This window comes from Lonchura striata, chromosome 12 (genome assembly GCF_050655825.1).
Source record: "Lonchura striata isolate lonStrDom1 chromosome 12, ASM5065582v1, whole genome shotgun sequence".
NCBI classification, from domain to species: Eukaryota; Metazoa; Chordata; class Aves; order Passeriformes; family Estrildidae; genus Lonchura; species Lonchura striata.
Window position 1 is genome coordinate 14,842,084 of NC_140714.1, and position 12,538 is coordinate 14,854,621.

Here is a 12,538-nt window from a genome sequence, read left to right on the forward strand (position 1 = left end):
GCCCCGCCCCTGCCCATATCGGGCTGCCCCGCTGCCCCCGCCGCGCCTGATTGGCTGTGGGGGCGCGGGGGCGGGGCCGCTCGGGGGCGGGGCCGGCGTGCGCGCGGCGCCGCGCGGGGCGGGCCCGGGCCGCCGGGCCCCGCCGCCGCCCCGCCCCCGAGGCATGACTCGCCGGGCCGCCGGCCGAGCGCCGCTTTAATTGAGGCCGCCGGCATGGGGCGCAGCGCGTAGGGCAGAGCGGGGGCCGCCGCGCTCCGGGCCGCAGACGCCGCGCACCCGCGGCCGTGCTGAGCGGAGCCGCGTCCGGCGCAGCGCGAGACCGACCCAGCGGAGCGGGGCCGCGTCCGGACGCCGCGTGGGTGGCCGGCGGGCCGGGCGCTGGCGGCCGCCGCTGCCGAGCCCCATGAAAACGCAGGTCTGGGGGAGCTCCCCGCGGGCGCCCATGGCTGCGGCGATGCCGTGCAAGAGCGCGGAGTGGCTGCAGGAGGAGCTGGAGTCGGGCGGCGGCCGCTCGCTGCTGCTGCTCGACTGCCGCCCCCACGAGCTCTTCGAGAGCTCGCACATCGAGACGGCCATCAACCTGGCCATCCCCGGGCTCATGCTGCGCCGACTCAAGAAGGGCAACTTGCCCATCCGCTCCATCATCCCCAACCACGAGGATAAGGAGCGCTTCGTTAAGCGCTGCAAGGCCGACACCGTGCTGCTCTACGACGAGGCCACCGCCGACTGGCAGGACAGCGGTGCCGCCACCTCCGTGCTGGGGCTCCTGCTCCAGAAGCTGCGCGACGACGGCTGCAAAGCCTATTACCTGAAAGGTGAGGTGCCCGTCGCTCTCCGTTCAGCCCCGTCCCGCTCCCGCATCCCTTGTCCGTGTCCCCCTGCGCAGCCCCTGGCCGGCCGCTGCATCCCTCGGGTGCCCATCCCCTGGTCGGACGGCGGTGGCTGACTCGTTTTGCCTCCTTCCCTTATCCGTTCTGCCCAATTTATTTTTATTTTTATCTACGTTTTTTTCCCCCCTCCTCTGCATCCCGCTTTAATCCCCCGCACAAAATGGTCGCAGGCTGGAAGCGGCCGGGAGCGCCCCGCTTCTTCCTGCGTCGCCTCCCCGGTAGCGGCGGGAGGAGCCCCCCAGCCTGGCCGCCGCCGCGGTCCTTGCAGCGCTGCCCCGTCCCGAGCCGATCCCGGCTGGGCAGCGCTGGGCGCCCCTCGACTCCGCTCCCCGCAGGGAGCCCTTCGGGGCTCCTCTCCAGCCCTCCGGAAGGAATGCCCGGATTCTGGGGGGCAAGAGAGCCCTTTTTATTTATTATTTTACCTTCCCGCATAACCAAAAAGGCATCGTTTGGGTTTTCCTCCTCCTTTGCTAGGAGAGCGCAGCCCGGCTGCTCCCCCGGGACAGGGCGATGGGGGAGCGGGGAGCTGCGCTGCGGATGAGCCGAACCCCGCACACCAGGGCTGCGGGTGCTTTGGGAGCTTTGGTTTTTTGGGGATTTTTTTGGCCGTTTTGAAAGATCGCAGCGGGCCGAGCAGAGCCCACAGCTGGGCTACTGGGACCCTTCCCATCCTCCCAGTGCTCCCAGTCCGGTCGCTGGGTGGCGGCTTTGAGGCAGGAATAACAGGAGAGCGGGGGAGCGTGTGTGGGGGAGAGTGGTCAAGAAAGTTGCCACTTGCGGCTCTTTAAAAAACACGGCTGTTCCTTGATGGACTCTCTTTGGGGAGATGGGGAAGCTCCTGGTGGCGGGGTGGGGCGGCAGGGGGACAGTCAGGTATTTGGGGTCCAGCCCTCGGGGCTGCGCAGCCCGCACACACCTCCTTCCAAAATATGGTGAGGGGCCAGCACAGGGGTTGATTCCATTCCTCCCTCGACCCTCCGATCCCTGCCCGTGAGCGAGGCTCCATCCCATCATCATCCCGTCCCGGTTTGGGGTTTCCCCATGGGCTCCCTTGCTCCCTCGCTTCGCATTCCCGCTTCTCTCCCCGTCGTCCTCATCACTAGCAAGTAAGGAGCGGTTTTGAAGTTACTCCTAAACTCTCCCCGATGGGCAGGGGAGGAGCTGAGCCCCTTTCTCTGCCTTTTCCCGGGAGCCTCGGTGGGAAATGTTTCTAATTAAAATTCCAAAATGGCTCCTTGGCGCTGTCTGGCGGCGCGGGGGGAGGCGGAGGGCGAGGACGAGCCTTTTTCATGAATGGATGTGGCAGGAGCTGTCTGTCCTGCTCAGTGACCCCGCCACAACCGCCGAACCCACTAACGAAGTTTCCAGGAGCCCTTTCTAATTAAACCATTTGTCAGTGTCAGATCCCGATGGCTGAGCTCCACTTTAATACCGCCTGGAAAGGAGGTAGATCGGTGGGGTTTTTGCTTCCCTGCCTCTGCCTTCCTTCCCAAGCAGCTGAGCTGAAGAGCCGGAGAAAAAATCTTAGGGGCAGATGTGAAGGGTCCCATCCCTCTGCGCTCCTGCTGTGGTTTGAGTGAAGAACAAACCTGTCACACTGCTCTGTTGCAAAGCCTATTTTTTTAATGATAAAATAATTATCACCCTGTGGCAAAACTTAGGGTCTTTTTTCCTGCTTGGAGGTGAATAATTTCGTTGGGTTTTAGTGCCTAGGGTGAGTATGTGGTAGTTGCCCCTGATCTGTCTTTTCAGACATGGATACTTTTCTAAGTGGCATAATAGCTCTTGCCTAAACTGCCCAAGCTCCTTATTTTTGAGAAGCTAACAAGGTGTGATTGTGTGTTGGCATTGATTTTATTTGTGGATGCTACTTTATTTTGTGGTTGAGATTTAGCCCTATTTTTCACAAGCGATATTGAACTTTGTAAGAACCACTCCTTGGTCTCCTGTGACCTGTTTGCTCAGTATCAGTTTGCTCAGGGAAGATAAAGGAGCAGGGAAATGCTTTTCTTGCTGTGAAGTTGAAGGGATACCAACTTCTTGCTGGTAAAGGCTTTCTGAGTAACATATATTCACAGGTAGAAGGATTTTCCATTCTAAAGAATAAAACATCTTTTTGTTTCCTCTCTGCCTCTCCCCTTCCCTCTCTCCTTTCCCCATTCCCAGGTGGCTTTAACAAGTTTCAGACTGAATATTCTGAGCACTGCGAGACAAACCTTGACAGCTCCTCACCCAGCAACTCTCCCCCGGCATCAGTCCTCGGCCTGGGAGGGCTGCGGATAAGTTCCGACTGCTCGGACGGCGAATCCGACAGGGAACCCAGCAGTGCCACGGAGTCGGACGGGAGCCCCATCCCGAACAATCAGCCTGCCTTTCCAGTCCAGATCCTACCTTACCTGTACCTGGGCTGTGCCAAAGATTCGACCAATTTGGACGTCCTGGGCAAATATGGCATTAAGTACATCCTGAATGTGACTCCTAACCTGCCAAACATGTTTGAGCATGACGGAGAGTTCAAGTACAAGCAGATCCCCATCTCAGATCACTGGAGCCAGAACCTCTCGCAGTTCTTTCCCGAGGCCATTGCTTTCATTGGTAGGTAGTTGGCAGAACATCTCTTTTCATACTCACCGCTTGGGAATGTGGTGTGCTGCTTCCCAGGGCTGCTGCTGTCTGCAGCCTCACCTCTCTGGGGCACAGCATCAGTTTAGCAGTCGAGTGTCACGCTGTGAGGTGGCACATCTGGTGCATATCACCCTTTCTGTGTTCAGGGAGGCCTCCCCTTCCAAAATTCAGCCCTCTTGCAGCCCCTCAGCTGAGCTACCTGCAAGTGGTTGTACTGCCCTGCTGCCTCTCGCCCTTGTGTGGGGATTTGCACTGCTGTGAAATGGCTGAACCCAGGCAGTGGGGAGCTCCTTTCCCTGCTTTACTTGGGGATGGGATCTGCTTTAGTGTGACTGGTGCCAGCAATTCCTTAGCCCCAAATGTGGTTAAAATCAGGGAGAGAGTGTGTGTGTGTTTTCTTTTCCTAAGGGGATTTGCTAGTTTAGTTGGGATTCTGCTGTAAGTCATCCTAGCATAGCTAACTCCTTGTATGGATACTTTTCCTAAGGTAAGTGTCAACACAATAAGTTAGTGATTATAATTATACTGCAGAGTTTGGATGGAAAAACTGCACTGTAGATAGCCCCTATGACAGTTTTGGCTGGTGGTTGTGGGGTTCAGCAAGGAAGATCTCTCAGGCCAGCCTTGACTTTGAGAATTGCTTCTTATTCTGTGGGAAGTGTATGTTGGGCTGAACAGGGCTGTACACCTCCAGGCTGACCTGTGCTGTTTGCTCATGATAGTCATTAGCCTAATCAGCTCTGTTTTATGGGGGTGAATGGCACAGGCAGTAATATCACCATTAACTATTAAAGCCCCATGGCTTCAAGTCTGCTTACAAACACTTGTACAGGTAACGGACAGGGGGACCTTTGCCTGCAGACTGAAGCCTGTGCAGCCTGTTTCAGACCCCGTAGCTTGTGCTTGCTATGCTGCAAGGCCTGAAATGGGGCAGAGCAGTGATGGATCTTTGCTCTTCGTCTGTCAGAAACCCTGGTTCCCACACGCTCTCCTTTGCCCCCAGTTTCTGCCCTTCAGTAACATGACTGTGGTCAGAAGCTGCTGCTTCCGTGTGGCAACAGGGACCTGTCTGATGTCCCATATGCACTTCTTGCATGAGCAGGGTGTTAAACGTCAGGGATGAGGTACAGTGTCCCTACTGACATGTGGCATTTGGGATCTGTCTGCTCTAGCCAGCCCGTGTCTCTGTGAGCACCGAGCTTGTGCTTTCCAGTTAATGACAGGAAATGGAGGATTACCTCACTCTAAAACCAAACACCAAGAAATGCTGTGCAGGTCAGATGAAAGGCAAAAATGTCTGGAAAAATGCAGAACAGGAGAGCCTGGAGGGGAGGGCTGGGTACACTGGGCGGTGATTGCCCACCCTACTGGAAATTCTTGCCTGATTTTGGAGGTTGGGCAGAAAACCTGTTGTGGCTTAGGTCTGGATTTCTGTTTTGCCTGCTTCTTCTTTGCCCTTCCCTGCATTTATGGTGCCAGAGTGTCTCTTACCTCTGGCTTTGCCTGAGGATCCTCTTTCTCCTGCCACATTTCGCTCCCCGCCAAGCTCTCAGTCAAATGACTGACTTCAAATAGGGCTGCCCAGAAGTAAAAGCAGTGCTGGGTACTTGCGTGCATTCAGTGCTCTCAGTGGCGTGTCCCTCTTTCAGCACTGAGATGTCAATTCATAAAGGGATCACGCTGTTCCGGCTGTGCGAGAGACAATGAGTGTGTGTGTGCTTTTCAGTTGGTGGCAAGGGAGGGGAAATTTCGCTGCTGTTCTCTCGCCATTTTTTGGTCCGGCCTGCATTCCTGCTTCCCGCTACCATTCATCCTGAGAGCCTCCTCCAACACAAGCGTTTGTTTGTGGTGAAGTGCATTTCTGTCGATCCTAAAGAACAGTTTCACAATAAGGGAAGTTCCTGCACTTCAGACTCCACTTAAATTGGCATTGGCTGCATTCATGTAACTTTATAGTGGAAGGAGGACAGGAACAGCAGAGGAGAATAGCTCATGTAGTGCTGGGTTGCAGCCTTGCCCTGAGTGCACAGCCTTCCCTGGTTTTGTTGGAGTAGAGGTGGGTGTGCTGTGCCCAACCACCAGCATCTCCCTAGAGCTGTTGTCTCCAGCTCCATCTGCCTCCAGTGGGTTACTCCAGCTCTCTTGAGGGTACGGTGTTCCCTAGGCAAGGGATGTGTTGCTAGACTTGATTGATGCTTCTCAAGCACATGAGATACTTGGCCTTGCTGGGGATGTGTATCTTTGCCATGCAGCAGGAATATCTTGAGCCCCATGAGGAGAGATACGGGTGCCCAAGGGACATGGGATGGTGTCACTAGGGGCAGGGGATCCAGTTCTGGCAGTCATCATGGTGTTGGGAGCTTGCAGCTGCCACCTGGCCCTGTTTCAAAGCCACCTGTTTTTGGTGCAGAATAATAGACTCCCCCTTCCCCTTGTCTTATTTCAGATGAGGCCCGTTCCAAGAAGTGTGGGATCCTTGTTCACTGCCTCGCTGGCATCAGCCGGTCCGTAACAGTCACTGTCGCCTACTTGATGCAAAAACTCAACTTGTCCCTGAATGATGCCTATGACTTTGTGAAAAGGAAAAAATCCAACATTTCCCCAAACTTTAACTTCATGGGCCAACTCCTGGACTTTGAGAGGACTCTGGGACTCAACAGCCCCTGTGACAACCGCTCGCCCAGTGAACAGCTCTACTTCACCACCCCCACCAACCACAACCTCTTCCAGCTGAACACTCTGGAGTCCACATGAAGAGGACGCTGCCTGGTCGGGAACTCGAGCATCGAATCGCTTCTCTTGAGTATTTCAACTCTTAGGAAAATACCTGTCTAGCCAGGCAGCTCTGAGATGAGTAGCTTCTCTGGGCAGAGGTGCCTGATCGCTGCTTTAGGAAGGCTAATGCCGCTCACTAAGTATCCTGATCCAAGTGGTTTGAAGAGGTAGTGTTTTTACAGGGGGTTATTTAACACGGGCGATGTTACAGCGTTTGGGACGCAGCTGTCACCGGCAATAACCGCTTTCCTGGGTCCATTGAGACTGTCAGAACACGCACACGTGTGAAGAGCTACCGGGGGTTAGCTTGCTGTGGAAAATGAGGAGATTTATGCACTTGGAAACCTTGAACAAAAGGTGTTGGGCCAAGACTGTTTTAAAACCCAAGTTTACTTTTTTTGGTTTAAGAAAAAAAATAAGAAAAGGTAGATATTACTCAAGCTTTGGGTTCAAACTCTTTTTAGATATGTAAGTTCTTGACTGTTTGTACAGACCAGGTTGCAAAACCAGTATTTTATTCTGTTTCTTGTTTGATCATTTATTATTTTTTTTTTTTAATCAAATGTTTATATTGACCAAATGCATTTTGCACACTTTGTGAAGCCTTGGTATGTCCTGGCATATTACTGGGTACTCCAGAGAGAGATACATGCTGCTGCTGTTGTTGTTAGCATCTGGTAGGAAGCTTTGTTATGTGTGAAGGCCAGTTGGGCTTAAATGCAACCCCTTCACCACTCCTGCACTCACAATCACAAACTCTGCACTGATTCAGCCAAGGTGACTAAGCCGCAAGCTTTTTTTTAATGCCACCCCTGCCAAAAACACTGTTTGCTATTGCCAGAGGTAAAACTCTTGTAGCCTCCAGAGTTGGTAGAAGCATGTCTGAGCCCGGCTTCATTCTCTGCTGCCTGTTGACTGATTCAACGTCATCCAGCTGGCCCGAAACCATTCCAGCTTCCCGAGTCCAGAAGGTAGTTGCAGTGCTGGCGTTTCTTGAGCACACTGGATTCTTTCCCACGTGTGCGGGGTGGAGGGGGAATGCAGCGAGCGCCTGGAGCAGAGCGAGGATTGTGTGGCGGGACGGGACTCAATCGTCACGCACGGAGCACGTGAGGGAGTGAAGAGGTGTGGAAATGATGAGGAGAGCATTGTAACAGAGAATTTTTATAAATATATATATATATGAATATATATATTAACTGGCAAATTCTGAGATGATTGGAGCTTTCAACAGAGGTTCTGATTTTTTTTTCTTCCTCTTTCAAATAACTTTATGCCGTGCCTTCTATTCTGAGAAGACTTGTATGTATTTCTGGCTAGTGTTTGGCAAACTCCTTTTACCAAGCTGGGAGGGGAGGAAGTGGTAATAATTTCTGGGAGGAGGGCAGAACGGATTTAGAGATTTCTTTATTGGCTGCAATGTAGTCCCTCCTTTCTCCCCCCTCCCTGTCCACTTTAACTCTCATGTAAGTGAAAAAAAAAAAAAAAGCCACGGATTTTTTTCTAAATATCCAGTTTTTTGTACTTTTTTCAAGAAAAATAAAAAATAATTAAAAAAAATCTCCATCTGGAGGAATGTTTGACGCTGTCACATCCTGAAACTGTTCTTTTTGTTAAAGGTGTTATCAGAATGTTGGAATGAGCTTCTGTTTCTTGTTTTCTGGTTGTTTTTTGTTTGTTTGTTGGGTTTTGTTTGCCACAATGTTGGGATTGTGGGTCATTGGAAGGGAGAATGGGCGTACGGTTGTGAGTGAGAAAATTGAGAATATCCTAATTGCATCTTACCTCATGGAGGAATTTATTTTTTCAGGGATTTTTTGACAGTGCATCTCTATTGCATTACAGCTAAGCTGGTTTGTAAAGGCTTCCTGTGCTGTTAGTGGTCTTTATTCTTTAAAGGAAAAAAAAAATAAGATGCGTCTTCTGATTAGTACAAATGAAAGCTTGTTACTGAGGAATGGTTCTGCTTTCTGAGTTATGAAGGAAATTTAGTGACCCTATATATACTGATCCAATATTGGGACTTTGTTTATATTGCAAATAAATATTATTTTTTCTTTAAAAATGATGTTTGTGTCAGATCCTTGTCTAGCCTCTGCCCATATAAGGGCATGCTGCTGTTATCCATTTTTTATGGTCGATTAGGATCCTTCTGTGACCGTGGAGAGCATTTGCTGGGCTGTGTTCAAGTGTGGTGTTTGGTTTCATGCACAGCTTAATTTTTAAGACCTGTGTTAAAATGGAGAGGGGGAGGTGGGCAGGCGAAGGAGAAGGATAAGGGGGTATTGGATAAACTGGAGGACAAAGAACAGCTTGAGAATGGGACTGGCTTTGACCCCAGCCATTCCTCTGTGCCAAAAATAAATAGATAAACTAAATACACTTTTGTTTGCTGTTTCAGCGTGGCCTACAAAGGCATTGCAAAGCCTTGCCCACAACTGTTGTGCTAGCAGACTTTATTTTGGTAGGAAAGCAAGAAGTCAGAGGATTGTGGGCAACCACCTGATGGGTTTTCCTGGGGCTCTTGGAGAGCTGGACCCCCTCCTGCATCCCAGGGGAAGGGGGTGCTGTGTGTGTTACCCTTGGGCTGTGCTGTGTCCCCCTGTGCTCCTGGCATCGCTTGTGGGAAATCTGGAGGGGCTGATAAGGATGCTATAGGGTGAAACGTGGCTCTAAACATCTGAGTGCATCGTGTCTAAGGGAGCTGTGGCTTCCTGTGACACTGCTTGTAGCTGTGCAGGAGTGGGTTCCCCCCAGCAATCCTTGTTTTAACCTGAATGGCAAGAAATTAAATGACTATTCAATTGTGCAGTCCCTCAGCGTATGTGTCATCTTGTTCCAATCCTAAATCTGAGCACAAAAGACAGGTAGTTTTATTCCAGAAGCAGCTCAGGTTAGTGGATGCAGGGGGGAGGTAGAGGTTGAAGCAGGAGCCAAGTGAGTGTGTGCATGTTTACTCCTGGACTCCATGATGGGAATCTATATATTGATTTGGAGACCTGTTTGTGGCTAAACAAACAAAAATCTACCTGGTTTGCAGGGGAAAGAAGACCTTTCAGTTTTCCCCTGTAATTACATGGTAGAGTAGCTCTTGAGGAAGACAGGAAACTGCTGGAGGCTGGCTGTGCACTGAAGGAGTGCAGAACAGCTTGTTGGGTGTGTGGCTGTATTTGCTTCCATCTAATTTCCTCTCAGGTTTTTCTGCTAAGGTGTGGAGCAGGATATTCACAGTTAGCATTGTAAGCACATTTGTATGGTAGCTGAGTTGTGGCTGGCTGCAGCAGCACAGCTGCTGTTTGCTGTGGCCTTGGAGGAAGAGCTGGTGTGCAGGGAGCCACAGGCAGCTCCTGGGGACCTGATCCCTGATCCTGGGTCATGCTGTGAGTGCCCTGGCACTGTAGCACTCAGAAGACGTGTTGCCAAACAAAGGAGATTATTTGTCTGAAAATCATCCTGCCACTTGCAAACAGGACACACAGGAGCTTTTTCTAAGCTGCCTGGCCTCAGCAGCAAGGAGCAGCCAGTGTGGCTGGTCTTCAGCCCATCAGTGTTTTACAAATCTCAGAGGGGTTTCCTTGGAGACCTGATGTCCTGTAATTCAGCGAGGAGACAAGAACTGACATCAGGCAAAGGGCAGTGCTGGAGAAATAGTTAGAGAGGAAAAAGAGAGCGTGGGGTCTGTCTACACTCCCTTGCAGAGGCAGGCACGAGCACTAGCTAAGCGTAGGAGCACAGGCTGAGTGAGAAAGCTGGTTATGTTCAGAGCAGTGGAATTTGGCAAGGAGATAGAGCTTCCCACACACAGCAGGGAGAAGCTCCTCGGTTAACCCATTGATTCCAGACAAGCTGTCTGTAAGATGCACTGTGGTGTTCTACTCTCCAAAACCCAGTAATCTCCTGCCTGGGCAGAGAGATCTCCTGTCCCTGGGTTTTCTCATGTGATGCCACAAGCCTCAGGTGATATGAGTGGGAATTTGTATTTTGGTTTTTTTCCCTCCATGGATGACTTTATCTTTACTCATTTGAACAGTTAGAGGGACTACAGGTCCCTGGTGCTTTCAAAAAGTTTCTCCCTCTATTTCAAGTCATAGCAAAAGCACAAAGCTAAACTTCTGCAATTCCCTGCTGGAGACCCAGCATCACGAGCCCTGTGAACAGGACACAAGCTCAGGGAAGGGTCTTTGTAGTTGTAGTTTTTTTCTCTTGCTTGTGTCTGCCCTTCCCTTGGTGTGGCATCGAAGACATCCTGAGCATGATGCAAGTCAACCTTTGCAGCTCTGCACTTGTCTGCTGTTGCGACACTGAGATGCACGTGGAAAAGCAGATGCTTCCTGCTACCATCTGAGTTTGGGTGTTCACATTTCCAAGGTAACCAGGTTATTTGTGGGCTGTTACATTCTTGTTTTATCCTTTATGTGAGGAAACCAGGCTATTTGCAGTGTTGTAAAGGCATGCAAATAGTTCAGGTAATAAACACATCCCTGTATTTACTGGCAGAGGCTGCAATGATCATGCTCTGGGCTGCTTGGAGTGCGTGTGAAAACGGGTTTGCTTCTGGATTTTGTGCCATTTGCTCCCATGCGTCCTCACATCAGTGGAGTGCTGGGCTGGCTAAATGTGGTGAGGGGGTGTGTGGGGGATTGTTCACCAGGGACAGCAGCTCCTGGGAGCCCCATCCAGAGTTCCCCTCTCTACTGGCATTGTCCTCTGGCCTCTTGCTGTGTCACCACCAGGCATGGGCTCCACGCTGCCACAGCTGACAGCAGTGTCAGCACCAAACGTGGCTGTTCTCTGGGGGCCATGCTCCAGGTCCAGCAGCCGCCTGTGTGGCCTCTGGGGGGGAATTGCCACAAACTGGGGGGAAAGCCTGAGGGGGGAAACCATGAGGGGGAAACTGTGAGGCGGGAAACCATGAGGGGTAAACCATGAGGTGGGAAACCATGAGGGGTAAACCATGAGGTGGGAAACCATGAGGGGGAAACTGTGAGTGGGATACTATGAGGGGTAAACCATGAGGTGGGAAACTGCGAGGGGGGAAACTGTGAGGCGGGAAACTGTGAGGGGGGAACTCTGAGGGGTAAACCATGAGTGGGAAACCATGAGTGGGAAACCATGAGGGTTAAACCATGAGGTGGGAAACTGTGAGGGGGAAACTGTGAGGGGGGAACCGTGAGGCGGGAAACTGTGAGGGGGCAGTGATCAGTGTCCAGCCTCAGGATGGCTGCCCCCAGGGTAGGCAGTGGCAGACACTTGGGGTTCTGCCTCCCCACTAGCTGCTGTGACACGTCAGGTGCCACCTGCAGGGACCCCGAGCGGTGGCCTGAAAGGCTCGTGGCCACCACAGTGGCTGGGTCCTGTGCAGGATGAAGAACCCAGGGAGGAAGGCTCCGAACCAGCCGAGTCCCTCAGCCTGCGATGGAGGTGGCACCCACGGAGAGAGACTGGGAGCTGCTCACGAAGGAACTGCAAGTTTCTGGAGTCTCTGGGCTCCTCCCTGACATGTCCCTGATGCCCTGCTCTGCTGTGCCACCATCCTGGGCTTGGGGTGGGAGCTGGCTCAGGGCAGAAGCTGTGGTTCCCTTTGGTGGCTCTGTCAAGGGCTGGGGTTTAATTACGGCTGGGAATGACTCCTGCTGCAGGAGCAGCTGCCGGGGCTGGCTGGCTGGCTGGCCCTGGACTGCTGGGACCCAGCCTCCATGGGCTGCGTGGGCCCCTTGGTGCTGGGGCAGTGCAGATCCCCCTGTCTGCCTGGTGCAAGGCGACACCACCAGTGCTTTGCTGGCTTTTCTTTCTCCCCCACCAAGTGTGCTCATTGCTGAAATTGCTCTTGTTCTGCATTATCCTTATTTCCTTTCCTTGGTTTCTCCACTGCCTTCTGTTTCTTCAAATGTTTGGGAGTTAAGGTGATCTCATGTGGCAGCGGCTCCTGCAAAGCTGTGGTCCTGCTGTAGGAGAAGGGAACCCTGGGTTGCCCTCAGAGACAGTGGGGTGTGTTGGAAATGGATACCTGCTGTGCTATGGGGAGGTTTGGAGGGGATATGTGTATCACTTCTGTGCTGCTCAAACGATCCAAGAGCATGTAGGGCTCTAAGAAATGTCTGGTGAGGGACCCAAGTCTGGGCAAAAAGGAGAATCCAGACAGATTTATTTTCCTACTTTCTTTCCCTAGAGAAACATCTGGCTTACGTAAAGCCATTTGCTGGGTTTTTCACTGCTTTATTTTGAAAGTCTCTGCAGTCGGCATTCTG

General features: G+C 52.1%; 1 protein-coding gene across 1 annotated transcript; it reads left to right on the plus strand.

The window, feature by feature from the left end:
• The first annotated feature begins 232 nt into the window (after positions 1–232).
• DUSP7 (dual specificity phosphatase 7) lies at positions 233–8,358 on the plus strand. Its single transcript, XM_021533706.3, has 3 exons — positions 233–815; positions 3,057–3,485; positions 5,962–8,358. Exons 1-3 carry the CDS (start codon positions 404–406, stop codon positions 6,267–6,269), a joined length of 1,149 nt encoding a protein of 382 aa, XP_021389381.1. The 5' UTR covers positions 233–403; the 3' UTR covers positions 6,270–8,358.
• Positions 8,359–12,538: the final 4,180 nt, after the last annotated feature.

Coding starts and splice junctions, on each gene's coding strand:
- DUSP7 (XM_021533706.3), top strand. CDS start 404: ATGAAAACGCAGGTCTGGGGGAGCTCCCCGCGGGCGCCCATGGCTGCG. Junction 816..3,056: donor CAAAGCCTATTACCTGAAAG/GTGAGGTGCCCG, acceptor CCCCATTCCCAG/GTGGCTTTAACAAGTTTCAG. Junction 3,486..5,961: donor CGAGGCCATTGCTTTCATTG/GTAGGTAGTTGG, acceptor GTCTTATTTCAG/ATGAGGCCCGTTCCAAGAAG.